The 17629-nt window shown below is 28.1% G+C and overlaps 1 protein-coding gene across 1 annotated transcript in view; it reads right to left on the bottom strand.

The window, feature by feature from the left end:
* Positions 1–17386, bottom strand: part of LOC116773393 (cell adhesion molecule Dscam2-like) — a 38428-nt gene extending 21042 nt beyond the window's left edge. Inside the window, exons 1-17 of the mRNA XM_061528746.1 lie at positions 17199–17386; positions 11924–11981; positions 8664–8722; positions 8408–8496; positions 7979–8070; positions 7109–7257; positions 6741–6831; positions 6265–6670; positions 5791–5926; positions 5434–5553; positions 4943–5119; positions 4624–4768; positions 4310–4458; positions 4006–4171; positions 3252–3388; positions 573–719; positions 242–332 (exon numbers count right to left, since the gene is read on the bottom strand). Of these exons, the coding sequence (XP_061384730.1) occupies positions 242–332; positions 573–719; positions 3252–3388; positions 4006–4171; positions 4310–4458; positions 4624–4768; positions 4943–5119; positions 5434–5553; positions 5791–5926; positions 6265–6670; positions 6741–6831; positions 7109–7257; positions 7979–8070; positions 8408–8496; positions 8664–8722; positions 11924–11981; positions 17199–17247 (2261 nt within the window). The 5' untranslated portion in view covers positions 17248–17386. The remainder of the gene's footprint in view (positions 1–241; positions 333–572; positions 720–3251; positions 3389–4005; positions 4172–4309; positions 4459–4623; positions 4769–4942; positions 5120–5433; positions 5554–5790; positions 5927–6264; positions 6671–6740; positions 6832–7108; positions 7258–7978; positions 8071–8407; positions 8497–8663; positions 8723–11923; positions 11982–17198) is intronic.
* Positions 17387–17629: the final 243 nt, after the last annotated feature.

The raw sequence follows: 17629 nt of genomic DNA, 5'->3' as shown, positions 1-17629 counted from the left end.
ATATCGGAAAAAGAAAGTACCTTTCAATAAATAGGTCGTAAAATAAGTCAATCGATACGGAACAGCTGTAGAATTTATTTTATTATTATATATTGTTCAAATCATTGTTATTTTGTTTTTAAACAATAAACTTTAAGTTCTCATATGTGACACATAAAATATTTATGTAACTGTAACATAAATAAGAAATATAAAAAAATATTTAATATATATGTACATATCAAGATAATGTGAATTATACCTGACTCCTTTCAAGAGGCCAGATATGACGGTTTCTTGTTTTGAATATAGTGCTGTAGTCTTGATAATTTTGTCACTCGTTTCTTGAATACCTTTTTAAATAAAAAATAAATGAACCTTCAATTTCAAATAAAATAAATTCCTAAAAGAAGGAGATCAATATTTTAATTTAGGTACAAAAATCATCCAGCGTTGTAATAAAAAAATTCTTATAAAAAAAGAACTTGAGGAAATGTCAAGTTTTTTTTTTATTGAGAAAAAGATATACAATTAAATAGAATGATTTTACATATAAAACCTTTTAAAATTATACTCTTTCATTTATTACCCACCGGTATCTTCCTGTGGTACAGCTTTTACCCTGTACCCTAAGATTACTCCATGCAGGGTATCAGCTGGAGGGGGTAACCATTTGACGCGTAATTCTCCCGGAGACGTTGTTTGCGATACTTGTATGTTTAGTGGAGGAGATGAAGGCGCTGAGAGTAAAAGTTATAGTTATTCGCATTATTATTTATTTGAAGTCAGTTTTAGGCACACTGAGACATTACAAGTTAAACGTGAACACATTTATATTATCCTTTTATATTAATTCCAACTACATTTAATATATTTATAGAAAACATGTAAATTTCTTCAATATCTTGTATAAGGATATGATGGATGGACATTTTACCCATTCAGTCGATATTGATTGATGATACGTCCATCTTTTGAACTCTTCCGATAGATATTAGTTGCTCAATTATAAGTTTTCAGAGTAAATATTACATAATTACATATATTGAGACAAAATATTTGTGTCATATAAAATTGTATGTGTGATTGATATGAAGTATGATGGTATGCATCAATTGTGTTGTAAATATTTTTTTTGTCTTTTAGAGGACATAAATTCTGAATAAGGCTAGATAGCCTAGATAGGTAATCGTTAATGTAAAAGCCACGAAGATAATACCCTTGTTATTTCTAATATACTATTTTACATAAAATATATTTTTTTTTATGGGAAGACAAAAATAATTATCTTGTAAAAGAAAAATTTCGTTTAAAAATAAAGTTAAAATATTTTGTTATACATATTTTTGATAACTTCCTAAGACTCATTTTATAATTAATCGAAATAATTTATTAATAAATATTAATAAAGAGCTAAATTTGATACTTCAATAGATTTATTATCCAGGTTACTTTAATGTGGTTAGAGATTGAATTTAATGAACAAATCGGTTTAAAATATAAAGAAGGTAAGGCATGTAAATTGATGTTTTGAAATTTTCAACTTCACACAATACGAGAAGCAAACTCGTAGAAGCAGTTATTATTATTTCTCACGATCCGTTCACTATTAGTTTTATGGTTTCTTTTACTCTTGGATTGATAATATCCTCTTTTACTCCTCTTCTTCGATCAGTAGTCTGGCCACTAAGTCAAATGATTGTTTGTCGTCAGGCGCCAATTCCTTAGAGGAAATGAAATGTTTATATTCGTCTGGTAAGAACATTAATCCATACTAATATTATAAATGCGAAAGTAACTCTATCTGTCTGTCTGTTTGTCTTTCTGTTACTCAATCACGCCTAAACCACAGAACCAATTTGCACGAAATTTGGTATGGAGATATTTTGATACCCGAGAAAGGACATAGGCAGCTTTTTACCCCGGGAAAATGACGTATTCCTATGGAGAAATTCAGGTGGGCTGATCGCTTTTACGTTTAAACTACTGAACAGATTTGAATTAAATTTGGTAAGGACATAGTTTGAGACTTAAGAAAGGACATGAGTTACTTTTGACTGCAGGAAAACAACACATTCCCATGGGAAAAATTACTTTTCTGGCCAAGGAAGGAAAAACAAAAAAACATCGAATTTAAAAATATATTGCAGTAACCTATCTATTTCTTAAAATGTATTAACCTAACCTAACCTTTGACAATCACATTTAGTATGGCCTCATCCCATCTCGGCACAATTCAAACATACGTACAAAAAAGTACATCTCAGGTTTTTTCATACTACTATACAAAAAAACTATCCAATGCGGACAAAGTCACGGATAAAATCTATATATTACTAATTCTGAATTTTACGCGGGCGAAGTCGCGGACAAAAACTAGTGCATTATAAATTCAAATTTATCTGAAACTTCTTCACCCATCTTTTTCAATTGTTTTTGTAGTTCTTATACATTGGATAAGAAAACAGACATATTGATGCTTCATTCGAACTTTCATACATTGAAAAAATCTCTGCTGTATGATGTGTACACTAGTCTCAGTTTTCTGTTCATACACACTGTGAAGTTTTCGCCATATCTCGGCAGAATACGTATTAATATGTAGCATGGTTTCTTCCAACGTTCGTCTTACCAATAACGTTTGCGCTTAGGCATCTATAGATTCCCTTACAAGTATCTTATTGACCACTTGGTTCACTCCACAATTTTTCACTTGTCATCACTCAACTATTCTTAACCACCCAAGGCCCGTCAACTGTACTGTTGTTTTAAATTTCTAGATATTCCAATTTCTTGCCCTTCTAACTTTATTACATTGACGTTGTAGTTATTTTCCTCCATACTAACCTTCTACTCTCCCAACTAAGAATAAGGATTTCTCGATGATGTTCCGATGTATACAAGCCTGAGCCCCACGCGGCAAACTGTAGTGAACTAACCTCACTTTTTCCTTCTCGCCGATTTTGCTGCCGTAGTAACTAACTTCAATCTAAATTAAGCTGTTATATAAGCCTGGGCCCATAACCTTATGTTTCGAATTTAAAAAGGTGACACTATTGGCATAAATACACTAATCTTTTATTTTAATCAATACAACGTGTACAGTTACTTTTAAAAGACTGGAACGGAAGTGATAAAAAAACTTATACCTACATTAAGATTTGAATGACACATTAATTCTTTGCATTGCAGCCAACTTAAATATTGCAAATAAACCTTCCCATATTAAAAACATACGTAATACAACAACGCTAAGTATTAATATGGCTAACCTTCCTCTGAAGTTGTGAATCTCACTGGAGCACAATAAGCACTAATGTCAGATGATCGCCCCGCCGCCGTCCGAGCTGCGTACCGCGTGGCAGGCTGCAGACCAGTGATATCCACACTGTGCTGATTATCGCCTAACCTAGCGAGATATGACCAAATTTAACTAACTAGCTTCCTATGAAGGTTGGCCCAATATTATTAAGTTTTAATACTTTTTTAAATTTATTGGAACGAGATGCAATTGTGTGTATTGAGTTCGCACAAACGATCACCTTTATGCATTTGGTAATTGAAAATAATTCAGGATTCGGATCGTAACGAAGCTATAAAAACACATACATATAAAACATTTGTAATTATAATAATATTGATATAAAAATTAAATGCTATACTCATATTCACAAATATTTTTTTGTAATCACTATTAACTTAGATCTCGTTTCTTAAAAAAAATATTTAATTCACACTTAAAACAAATAATTTAAGTGAAACTATTATTTACGGATATACTACTCGATTTATTTTATTATTTTACATTTCAAAATATTTTACATTTGTAAAATGTATAGTAAATAGCATCTTATATCCGAAAATAATAGTTTATGTTTCCTCACCTAAATATTTGATATAAATTATTTTTAATTTTTTGCTTTGTAATTTTTGGATGATTACTTATTAAAAACATTTAGTATAATTCAGTCTAGTCACATAATTTACTTAAGTCGGTTTTTTAGTAAAAAATTTTATTAAACAAACCTGGTTACATTGATGGTCCTTGCGGTACTCCACATTAGTCTATCACTATTGGTGACCTGAACACTATAGTATTGCGTTAAGGAACGGGTCATGTCCCTCCATGAGAGTTTAACAGATCGACTTGTTACAGAGTCCACCGTAAGATCCGTTGGTGGTGACGGAGGTTCTTAAAAAAATTATCACATGTAGAATTAAAACTATTGTGAAATACGTAAGATATTATCTATTAAAACTTTCACTAAAAATTTCATATTCTCTCATATCGTGAATACAGAAAGGGCTTATTAGATGTAAACTGTCATACCTAGTATACTTAGATAAACAGTATAAACGTCAGCTCCAAAGGGGTTTCCAGCTTTACATTGATATAAAGCGGCGTCGCCTGTCTCTGATTGTATCAACTCAAGCAAACTCGTCATACCATCGTCTGATTTAGCTTCCGATATTTTTAATCTATTAAAGTTTCCATCTTTATTAAAATTATAATTCACTACGTACTTATTAAAGGCGTATATAAAGTAATGATATAGAATTTTCACATTTGATTTCATAATAAACTTTATTTCTATCCTTAGTTATTTTAATTCTAACCTATTAATGTTATTAAGGTAGACTAACCTTTGTGTAAGAGGATTAATTGGTTTCCCATTCCTCGTCCACATGATCCGAATTGGATCGTCTCCTTTTGCTTGACATTCGATGGTAACATGTTGACCTAATTTTGCTGTTAAATTTCTGGATACTATATCAAACGTTACCGGTTCTAAAAATATAATTGTTAATTTTAATATCTTTTGCATCTTGTAATACTTTCTGATAAGTTTTAGAAGTAAAAAAAATTATAAAATTTATATTAATAGTTAAATTAATAAGAACTGCAATGTGAATATAAATTTAATTAATTTTATAAAACAATCCTTGCAAAATCAATACCTACTATTTACTGATATCCAAATAGTTTTGCTCAATGCTTCCCCAACCCCATTTTCTACATGACACGTATAAATTCCAGCATCAGATAAAGCAACAGAATCAAATATGAGTGACCCATTCGATAAACTTAAAACCCCTCCACCAGCCACTTCCAAAACTGGTCGCCAAGTCTCTGACACTACTGCAATGTGATAATAGATTACTGAAAATTTACATTTAATTAGCACAACCATTAATCAATTTATAAACTTTATTGGCACATAATCAATTCCACAACAATAAGGCACGTCATTGGTAATTTTAGACCAACTGTTTTTCATGGTTATATTATTAACCGAACACAATAAATAAAAGCGTTTTGTTTATTTTTTAGTATTTTGGTTTTCATAGTCCGAAGATTTCTTTTCTAGACGATCCCATGCAAAAGTATCTCGTCAAAATTACCTAAAAATCTCCATACCTTATAATACCTATATAAATAAAGCACGCTATTACCATCTCTCTTGAGCCAATGTGTTTGTGGCTGTGGATAGCCACTAGCACTGCATGACACGTGGCCGCTCCTCCCTAACAGCAGTGACGTATTCTGTGGCTCTTCACTCCATTTCGGAGCAACTAGAATAAATAATATTTCTTTATTGTCATACTAGCCATTAACTTGTTACAAACTTTAGGATGTTTGTAAATTAGTTTAACTGATACTTATGTTATTAAATTTATTTCAATCCCGATCAGTTATTTATTATTTCATTATAATTTTAGTTATTAAAAAAAATATCCTTCAAATGCATTAAATTTTCTTACATTAGTAAATATTTTGATAAAAATCACGAAGAAAGATTATTTCAGTACCTTTGATATATAAGTGTACAGTTCTATTAACTTTATTCACATGATTTGCTGCAACACAGGTGTACGTCCCGCAGTGTTCTAGAGAAACATTCTTGATGATAAGCACACTGAATACTTCCAAGCTCCTCTCTATTATCTGTTACAAAGGGATTCCTTTACCGATATGAAAATATTTGTTACAGAAGCTACAGATATTTGATACGTTATGAGAGATTTTTGAGACAAATTTTTTCAAAAGGAAAAAGTAGGGTGGATTAGTATTACAATTATCTTATCCGAAGATTCAACTTTCCAACTTTTAGGCAATAATTATTTTTGTAGCATATTTATGGTCTTCGATCAGTGATATATTTAAAAAAATAAAAAAATTTGGTTACAAAAACCATTAAGAAATTCAAAACGATGACAAATGTTATTAGATTATTGCCCAAATATATAAATATATTAAAAGCTAATTCACATTTTAGGAACTACCTTCAGATGTGATGATATTTTTTTTCCATCTTTTAACCATGAGTAATAAACTGGAGAATCTCCACTTTTGAGGTTGCAATGTATTTGCACAATTTGTCCTTCTTGTAAATCAGGGGCCAGTAGTATTTCTTCCAGTTGAGGTGCTTCCACTACTTGCAGATCAAAAGAGCGTTTTGCCATTTCACCTGAAGGACTTCTTACTATGCACGCAAAAAGTCCATTGTCGCTTTTAGAAACTCTATTAACACTAAGAACGCCATTCGTCACTGTTGCGTCTCTTTTACTTCTTAATTTTGGTTTTCGGCCGAAAATTTCTATATTAGCGGTATCATTAATGAAGCGTTTGTATCTAGTTTGAGTTGTTTCTGGAATAATTTCTTTTCCCTTGTACTCCCAAGTTATTTCTCTAAAAGTAGATTTAGTGTTTTTGTAATATTACGATTTTCTATTGTAACCAATTAGAATATTAATTATACCGTATTGGATATCCATAGTAAGGGCATCTGAGTGTGACACTTTGACCGCTTTGAACTTTGAAGGGTGGTAACGTCCGGATGTAAGGTGGACCTGGTATTATACTATAGGTATAATCCTTTATAATAGAAAAAAGTTTTTACTTCATCACAAAGCAATGATTTATTTACTTTTTAGATGTAAAATTAACCAGAGAAAATAAAATAACTGTCTTTTTACAAATATCGAAAAATTAAATATAAAAGTAATGATTCATCATTCGGTCTGATCTGGTATGACGATTCAGTCTGTGGATCAATCGTCCACAGATTTGTAATTTGACCGAAAAATATTTTTATTAACTAGTTATACTATTTCGTTTGCAAATTACCGTAAACATTGACCCTATCTTCATGGAACACTGTGGATTCACCAAGATGAGCCACACAAGCAAACCGACCTCCATCGTCAACTCTAACGTGGGAAATATTAAGTTGTGTAGACACACCATCCGTTGTCATTGTTTGTGTTATGGAATACCTGAGCAAAATTGATAAAAGATGGCCGTTACTAAATATCTGGCATGCGTGTCGTATCTAAGTGTTAACAATAATGTTGTTTTGAATTTTAATAAAGTAAGTTAATTTTCATTTGTGAGTGAAATTGGCTGCGCACTTTTTGATCATTGACAGCCATAAAGTAATGAATTAAATAAAAGTTTATAAAAAAATATAACACTTAATTTCAATTCTACTTTTTTATTTGCTTCCAGAAGAGTGCATATTTGTTTTTGTAAGGAACTGACGATCATTTAAGGCATATATTATAATATACTGCAGCTAAATAGAACAACCGAAGTCAATTTAAAATTGGACTTACTCGACATTTCCAGTAAAAATTTTACTATTGATATCATTCATTTTGGAAATTTATGTATTCATTTTACTTTATGTAGAAACTTTAACCTACATGTTATTGAACGGTACAGCTACCCACACAGAAAATTTTCTTCATGCCGCATTTAAAACTTATTTTTTATTAAGAATAAAAACAAACATTTAAACTCTCAAATTCATGACAATAGTATAATTTCATGGGTATGACTTTTATGATATTGTTTTATAAGATCATCTTATTGAGATGCTTTATTTTATTATTTTTAAGCACGAAATATAGAAACACAGTCTAAAGTGCACATTTGTTGTACGTGTGAGTTCGAACAGTTGGTTAAATATGTATAATAATATACAATAATAAATACCTTGAATCAGTATTAGATAAAATGACAACGCCGTCTCGTTCCCAAACAAATCTTGCTGGATGAGGAGAATTAACAACACACTGAAGATTTACCTGACAAAGAAAAGTCACCTAAATAACATCAACATTTTAGTAAGAAATTCTTAGTATTTCCATTCTTAGGTTATAATTAATCATAAAAAATCTATTGCTTATTTTTTATGATTTGAATCGAATTATCGAAAATATATCTAAAGGCGACTTTACTAAATATTGAGAATAAAACTTTTACATAGCTACGTTCCAATAGTTCCATGAAAGCCCCGCACTTTATTCATTACCTTCCTATATTTTATTTTTACTTTCAAGAAGAAAGATATTCATTAGGGTATCAAGGTCACTACGGAAAAATATGTAATAATCTGAGTCGTAAACTCTATTTACAACTTACATCAACACCAGGTGTTACTGTGGTTTCGCTAAAGTGATGAGATATCATCATTGGTAGGGTTCTTTTTCTTCTGTAAATGCCAAGATATCCTGTAAGTAATAAACGATTTCAGATTTTCCGTACATATTAAGTAATTTTTTATTGTTTAAAAATCAAATATACGATATTATTTATAATATTCAATCATCTAAAGAATACATTTTAAGCCAATAAATATATTTTGTACTTGTCTATTAAAGGGAATTATTAAAACTACCGTTATGATTTCTGTTTTTTTCCCTGGGCGTGCCGAAATCCTTATTATTGTAAATTGATCTGTAAAGAAAAAGGTGGTGTCAATCAATTATATTTTGTTCGAAATTGTTTGAGGCTTTGCTGGGGTCTATTTGTTACTAAGATTGTATGTTTTAACTCCATCCTATAGTAAAATCTTATCCAGAGAGTCTATACAAAAGCTTATGTAATTTTTTTAGTATAATACAAGTTGTAATGAGCTATGTTAAACATAGTTACTCTTTCTCGTAGCCTTAAGCCATTTTGCCATATTACAAAAATATTTTTTTTTTCTTATATTTCCTACATAAAAGTTAAATGACTGAACTGGAGTTGACAAATACTAAGCAAAATACAACCATATGCTTTTTAATATTTGAAATTTAAGACGATAAAGTATACATTTTATATATATATATATATATATATATATACATATATATATATATGTATATATATATATATACATATATATTGGTCACACATATTGTTTATATTTTTTGTTATTATAGTCTTCATTTTGTCATAATAGTCTGAAATAATTGGCTCTAAAATATTTTTAGTACTGATTATCGAATTGCCAAAAGCAGTGCAGACGTGTTTAGTTAGTACCTATATATAAATTATGCGTCAGTGATTAAAGTCTAAAGAACGTTCTGTTTATGTTACGTGAATACCTAATTCTGTCAATACGAGATAACTTGGAACCCACTGATTCGAATAACCTTATTTCTCGTGTAAACAGTCTTTGAAGCAAAGGAAGTAAGGCGTCCCTTGTGTAATCAAGTGAATGGTCCTTTAAATGGAAATATTAGATTAGTTTAGGGGCAGCTTATTTTATAGGAATTTTTAATATTCTTACATATCTAATCAAGCGAAGTAATTTTTTTAATAAAATCCAAGTAAATTTTGGGCACATTGATTTCATTTAGAGCAAATTAATATTACATCAACGGCAATTCAAATGATAATTTATCAAGACAATTAAATTTCTAATCAAATAATTGTTAAAAAAACAAATATGAACTAAGAACAAATTTAAGGTTTTTTTAAGTAACACAAAATAAACGTTCCTAAGGTCTGTCAGACCAGACAATCTCAATGCGGGCGTCTACTCGAGTTTTCTCTTGTGAGTGCACTCTACTACATTGCCAAGTGTAAAGAACCATATACGCTTGTGGTTTTCATAGCATTAAAATCTAACTGAGGAAACCAACTATAATTTTTAGCAGTACTACTGAGTATAAACTTGTTGTTTAGTTATTAATCCTTAAAATGCACATACATACCAAGATATATATATACATGATAATATTTTTGTTATATATATATAATGGTCTTGCAATAAAAAAAACATTACAATAACTTTGATGACTTTAATATTAAGGTATTGCGAGTAAAATATTCATTTTAATTAATTCTTAACCTTCAGGCATACGAATGAAGCTGCTGTAATATTAAGAAATAATAAATAAGCTTTAAGTGTTTTATTTTATAAGTAAGGTTGAATCTTATTTCAAGCTATAAATAGAACATAAGTATTAAAACGAAAATGAAGTCTTGTAGCAAATAATAAAAAAATCAATTCCGAAAATTCGAACTGTCTCGGAATGAAAACTTTGGTATAAAATCTGTATGTAAAACAAACGAAGCGAGTTTCAAACTTAGTTCCATTGTTGCTACCCTCAATAACCTGAAAACCAAATAGCATGGCATACTTTTCAGTTCTAGAAATGTAGGTCACATTTTAGGCGACTTAAGTGCATATATTTCGTGTTGACTTTGGCCTACTATTCTTTGTCAGATCTTACTTTTATGTTTTGTATATAAAAACTTTCTACGAACAAAAATATTTTATAGTTAAATAGGATTTTGTAAGTAGAAACTTCTGATTTTTTAGTCATAAGTTTCTAGTTACACACTTTTCAAATTCATTCTGTGATGAAGTGAACTTCTAATTTCATAATTAGATCATATATTTACTCTAATGAATTTAAAAAAAAATCACATTCATAATTTTGCGACCGATCATCACAGTGAAATCTGACACAAAAAAAAATCATATATTAAATATGGGCGATTTTGATTTTTTGCAAGCCAATCCATGTTTGAAAAATCCTAAAAGCTTCGGTGTTATAAACGTGTAAAATTATATTTAACATTCAACTAATTAATACAATCCGCTCTTTATCAATTGACAAAACTTTGTTTTAGTTTAAATATCATATTTTCTCTTTAAGTGACGCTAAAAATGTCTAGTTTTTAAATCATATAACAAAATGCAGAGATATGATCATTACATAGATGTTACAAAATCAGCATTCAAACGTTGCATGTAGTATAAAATTTCAACTTTTAAATTTTGTTCATAGAACTCTGTTCCGTTTCTTAGATGAAGAAGTTAGTACACGCTTTTGGTTTTATAATGAAGCAGAGGAAATACCTTATAATAAAAATTACATGTAAGGCCTTTTGACCAAGAAAAGTCGCCATTCCTTTTATTTTTACCAACCTTTTTTGAAATGATTTGAAATACCACATTTTTTTAAATTTAAAGGTCTCTATGTTAAATGAAGTTATTGTTAAACACACAAGATATGAAAAATACTTAAAGCGAACATTTAACCAATGTAATTAAAAATTTTTGAACAAAAATTTATTAAAATAAAAAATTATAAAGAGGGCGTAAAGGCATACATTCTATCGAACCCAGTCACAACCTATATAATTTTTCTATTATACATCTACTTGGAGTCTATATGATGTTTCAATAATATTAATAATAAATAGTAGATTTTGAAGGAAAAAAATTTAAATAAAAAAAATAGTAAATTTTGACAAAAAAAATTGAAAAAATATTTTTTATAATAATAATACATTTAAAGAAGATCTGTAGTTGACTTAGTAATAAACTATGATGATATTAATAATATTGTATTAATACCTACTATATTTTTTAAAAATAAAAATTTAAATGAAATGAAATGTAAATAGACGTTTAAATAGGATTAATTATTATTTTATATCACAGTTATAAATGTTTTGCGATGAAATAATAGGAAACATGTTAATATCACTTTTTTGTTAGATAAAATGATTTTAAATTTGTTATCTCTTAGTCTGTGTGCTTTTTTTTTATATATTTTTTTTATTGAGAATCTAAAGCTGCAACTACAATTGTTACTTTGAATAATTGAAGAGCTAAATTACATATGTCTTTTAATGTTATGTGTTTATACTTACGATGAATTTGAAAAATATTCGGAGGGCCATTGTTCCTTTCTAGCATCAGTCGTGCCGCCTGAAACAGAAATCAATATTTTAATAAAAATAATCGCAGATCATTATTATAATATATAAAATTTTGTACACATTTTTGAATTTAATAAATTTAAACATCTTGTCTTGGCAGACTGATTTGATAATTCACTTCTCTAAAAAGATGTTGAAATAAAAATTTAAACAGTTATTAGTTTCAATTATATTTTTTATGAAGAACAGAAATGAAAAGGAAAAAACATAAATAAATATAATACACAATATAAATTTAAATTATGCAAAATAATATTATATCATTTCAAAAAGAATATACGTCGAAGAACTTATTATAGCTTTTTTTGGGTTTGTAATACAAAAGTATTTTTTATCAGTTTTAGACTTACTGTGAAAAATATAAAAAAAAAAAAAAAAATTTATATTAATTCAGAGAGATACTTCAGAGAGATGGTATATGTTGAAAAAAAAACGGTTATTTATTTTGTATATAGCTAGTAATTCTTTAATATAAACTACTCTTCTATTTCTAACCATTAGACATAAATTGTGTGATAATGAAATTTAATCAAATCTGTAAATTTGACTGCGGTTTAAACAGTTCTGGGTATGTCAATACGTGTAGCTCATGTAATTGCTCCTGCCATCATGAATAAATCAAACATACCTACACATACGTGGTTTTCATTTCGTGCATAACGTATCCCGCGAATATTTCGTTTATAATTATGTTAGGAAATAATACGTTTTAAAAATATTCCTATAAATAAAATGTAAAATTTTAATAATTTTCATTTCATTATAATATCTTTGTAGGAATGCTTTCATTTATTTTATTGCTTTCTAATTATATTATATATTTTTATAGTTTTAATAATCACTAGATTAAAATGTATTGGAGTTTGTTGAAACTTTATTCTTTGTAAATGAAAAAATATTTCTACTGTTTATTATTTCAAATATTTTGATATTTTTTTTTTATATTTATAGTATATGCCGTTTTATTGTAGGATTTACGCTAAACTTTAATTGTGTCAATAATTTTGGTTTTAAATTTAGCATAAATCATTGTTAAATTGTACAATATGCAGATATTTTTCCTGATACTATTTATAAAGCAAAGAAAAATAAAAATAAATACAGAAAAAAATTGAGAATACAGTTTAAAAAGATACACCACACTGTAGCAGAAGTTTAAATTTCGTTACAATTAGAACATACTTGTAACTTGATGCTCAAGGATATTTTGTGTCAAGTTTCCTCGTTATGTTTACAATTTGAAGGACTCGAGAAGGTGATAACTCGAACAAGGTTGTTAAAACTTTCTGAATTATTCTAAGTTACTCCGTCGTTGCTGAACGATATAATGCTTTACACTTGAAGTTTTTCACTTCAATATCTGCTTGTACATTGTATACACAAAAGAATAGATAACAATGATTTCAAAATAGAAGTAATATTTTGTGATAAAATTCAATAACCAAATAATTGGAAATAATTGAGTATGTTTGAATTAATAAAATAATGCAAAAAAATATTGCTCTAAAACTATGGAAGGCCACAAATTATATTAAAACATAAGTCATATATATTTTTTTATGAACAAAACATATCTTTTACTCGTTCCATATTTATATTTTGAGTTAAGAGAATTTTCTGCAATTTCATTGAAACAAGAGAATGTAAAACCAATATTCAATATATGCTACACTGATTCCGTAATAATTTATTGAAAGTTATAATTAATGTTTAAATGCAAAGTTATTTATGATATGATTTATGAGGAAATGATTTTTGGAATTTATACAGAAACTTTCCTTATTGCTTTATTAATTTTTTTATCAGGTTAATATTTTATTATAGTATGCTTGGTTTTTAATATTTCTATGAACTCCAATATAAAATAAACTAAAAAAACATAATTTTTAACAAATTAATAGTGTTATATATGTATTTATAATATTGTAAATATATCATAAAATATATTAATTTCATTTGTATTTGTAAAACGTATTTATTTAAATGTAATATTTTCATTAAAAACAAAGACTATATTAATTAATACAACTACTGTATAAATTTGAAACCTCTATCCCGACAGTGACTTGCTCCACGCAGCCATGTCGATCCAATCATGGTCCATGGAAACCCATACGTTTTAGATGTCAAGCATTAGGTAGACTTTTACAATTCTTTCATCTTAAAGTTGTGGATTAATATAATTATAAATAGAACTTGACATACAATTATTAATGTCAAATAAGTTTCTTGCCTATTATTTGTTAATGTAAATTTTTTAACCACCTATGTATTTTTGCAATTTTATTCGGTCAGGAATGACTTAATTCAGCCAGAATGACATATGTATGAATTTATATTATAGAAATAAAAAAATAACGTACTGTCATCATAAAAATCAGGGGTACTATTTTGTCTTAACAAGCTTTAGTTAAATCTTGACAGAGATAAATTATTGTTTTAAAATCTTTTCACATTATATACTTCGTTACTTATTTACTTTATAGCCTTAGTTATAAAAGAAAATGTATAGTAATACATAGAAATATATTTATTTTGAATTATTTATGCGGTATTACTGCTACACTATACACAAAGATGTCGAGAACAGTTGCTGTGTGTTAAATAAATAGGTAAGGTACGTTAAGTTACGTACATCGTGGACAACTAAATGGCCAGTTTCCAATTATACAAAGGAAATTAACGCACCAAACGCTGTACTTTGGGTTCTCTGGCTTATCTTTACTGATGTTTCAAAGCAGACTTGATTGAGTTACTCGTCTGAGCCTAAACTATGAAGTTACACAAATCCGATCCGCAGATTCCCTCAGTAAACTCAAAAGTAAATACTCAACAAACAAGTGTACAACTTGTTAGTTCTCTGTTACATTTCTTGTTGGTTTAATAAACTTGATTTGGTTGCTAATTACTTGATGCTAATTCGATGAAAATTATCTCATGTAGAACATTTTCAACGCTTTGGATATAACTGAACTAGAAGAATTATTAAAAAAAAATGTGATTTTGAAATTAAACAAAAATAAAATAAAATTTAAAAGTTCTCGTAACATTAAATTAAATAGTGCATAAAATCCTTATAAATAGTTATATATATATATAAATTACATGCATATATATATGCATGTAATTTTTATTATAACATCATGTAAAGCTCTCGACTGTCATATATTCGAGCACGACTTTGATTAAACGTCCGTTATTACACTTGAGAGATTTATTTTTATGCCAATGTATCCCCAACGTAAGAAACAAAACGTGTGGAACATAAAATTATTACTAAAGTTTAAATCTATATGTATATGTGTAATGTATATGTTAGTTTTGGGTATTTAATTTATTTATCTACAAGTAAGAATCTTCTTTTTAATATAATATTTATTATAACATTCCTTAGCGTATTTTATGCTTATGTATGCTTTATCCGGGATTTACACTCGCGAGACGAGGCATGAGCCGAAGCACAAGGTGACAGTTTAAATAGTCACTCGAGAGTGTAAATTACAAACGATTCCAGTCTCAATGCACTCGTAATAAGACTTTTTATTCGTGAATTCAAATTCATTTACCCGATCAGTGACTAATTCCGTAAATAAGATAATAACGTTTTATTTCTTAAAAATATCATATACTTATTAAGAATTCAAATTAAATACGAATTTGAGATTTTTTCTATTTATAGAGTTTATGAAGAAAACTTTTATTAACATGTACGTTAGCAAGTCATTTTTGTTTATATAATATGCACGTTACCATATGTTTGTTCCTTTAATTTTTTATTATTTTGTCAATATAAAATTTTACTTTTACATAACATTGTATAATGTATATGACTAAAGATTTGTGTTAAAAGTAGTGTTAAACGTGTCAATGCTTCAGTCAAAAGGACAGTTAAACCGACGTTTCCACTTAAAAAAATGTTCTGGAAGAAACTTCACTAGAATTTTTTGAAGCCTTTAAGTTTTCCGTCTTATCTAGGTTACATCTCACAAACCCATTGACTCTTTGCAAAATGAAAAGTGCACTCAAAGAGATATGGAAGGTAAGCACGTTTTAGATATTAAAGCACGGGTAAAACATAAAATACTCTCCTTATTTACGTAAACTAACACATGCTACAAGGAGAAAAGTTTGTCTACTGTTTAGAGTAAAATCACCCAAAAACATAAATTATTACATTTTGATTGTGTACTATTTGATATATTGATATTACATACAGATTAGTTGAACTAGTCTTTGTGGTTCTATTATTAAATTTTTCTAGACATGTTTATTTTTTTTAGCTTTTTAGACTCACGATTTTTTATGCTATTGAGGACTCAAATTGGAAATAAAAATTCAGATTTCTTATAACACGTCTTTTATGACTCTTAAGAGAAAAATCATTGAAGGTATAATCTTTATGTACCAGTGTACATGCCTTCTGCTTTCTTCCTTGCCATATAAAAGTTATAAGTTAACCCTTTGAAATTGATATTATTCTATATCAAATATAATTAAATAAAAATTTAAGAAATGGAGAGGTATTATAATCAATAAATCAATTTTATTTATGATGTAAAAAATAATTCCTGCTTGTTCGAGGATCCAGTGTTAAAATTACATGTTTCATTTATTCCTAAAAAAATTTAATATTTTTTTTCTATTATTATTCAATTTTATATTTTATCAAAATTTTAAAATTCGTATAATTCACAAAAACCACCGAATTTGTTGACTATTAAATAATTCTATCAAACATAGTGACGATAGGGTTTTCGAAATTTATGTCTATCTATCTAACTGTAGTCTGTAAGAAAAGAAAGTTTTGGCTTTTGTCAAATTATTTTTAAAAAGTAATTTCCGGCTGTCCAGATTTTTTTATTTATTTAATTCAAACCCTGATTTATATTTCTTTACAAAACCGGTACTTACAAATTGAACGATATCTTAATGCTAAAATTTTAAAACATAATAATATAATGATTAAAATGTTACGTATTATGTAAATATTTAAACCAACAGCATTCATTTAATTCATAAGTAAAGTTATTTCATTTTTATTTGTAATTCGATGTTGTTACTTAACAAACCCAAAATTTATAGAGTCATTGTGGTACAGGTATTCATTAAAAGTTATACGTAATTAAATAAATACTTTTATATTGGTAATATAAACATATTTGATAATTCGGTGGCATCACTTCTTATAAATTCTCAATTAACTTACCGAACAGAAATATGTAATATGCGAGACATATCCAAACTGTCGCATCCATTTTACACAAAGTTCTTATTCAAATAACACCTACTAAAACTCATTAAAATACAAAGTCTCATAATTAAATTCAGAACTTTTTCGCGCCATTTCCTATTACGAAATTTCGTTTCCCGCTCTTTTGTTTTAGCACGCGTGCATCTCCCTTAACGCCTTAGCTCGTACTAAATTGAAGGCTAAAGCTTTCCCTGGCATCAAACGCTTTTCCTACTATCGGTTCTGTACGATCTAATGTATATAACAAACTTTTGTTTTATTTTATCTCTCCATCCAAATAGGTGTTATTGAAATAATTTATATGATTTTTTTATTAAAATGTGTGTTTTTAAAACACTGTTTATAAGGAAAATATAATTAAATTATTTATTATTATCCCTAAGCAC

Source organism: Danaus plexippus, assembly GCF_018135715.1.
Source record: "Danaus plexippus chromosome 22 unlocalized genomic scaffold, MEX_DaPlex mxdp_27, whole genome shotgun sequence".
NCBI lineage: Eukaryota > Metazoa > Arthropoda > Insecta > Lepidoptera > Nymphalidae > Danaus > Danaus plexippus.
Note: the sequence above shows the minus strand (reverse complement) of the source record. Positions and strands in the feature narration are given on the sequence as shown.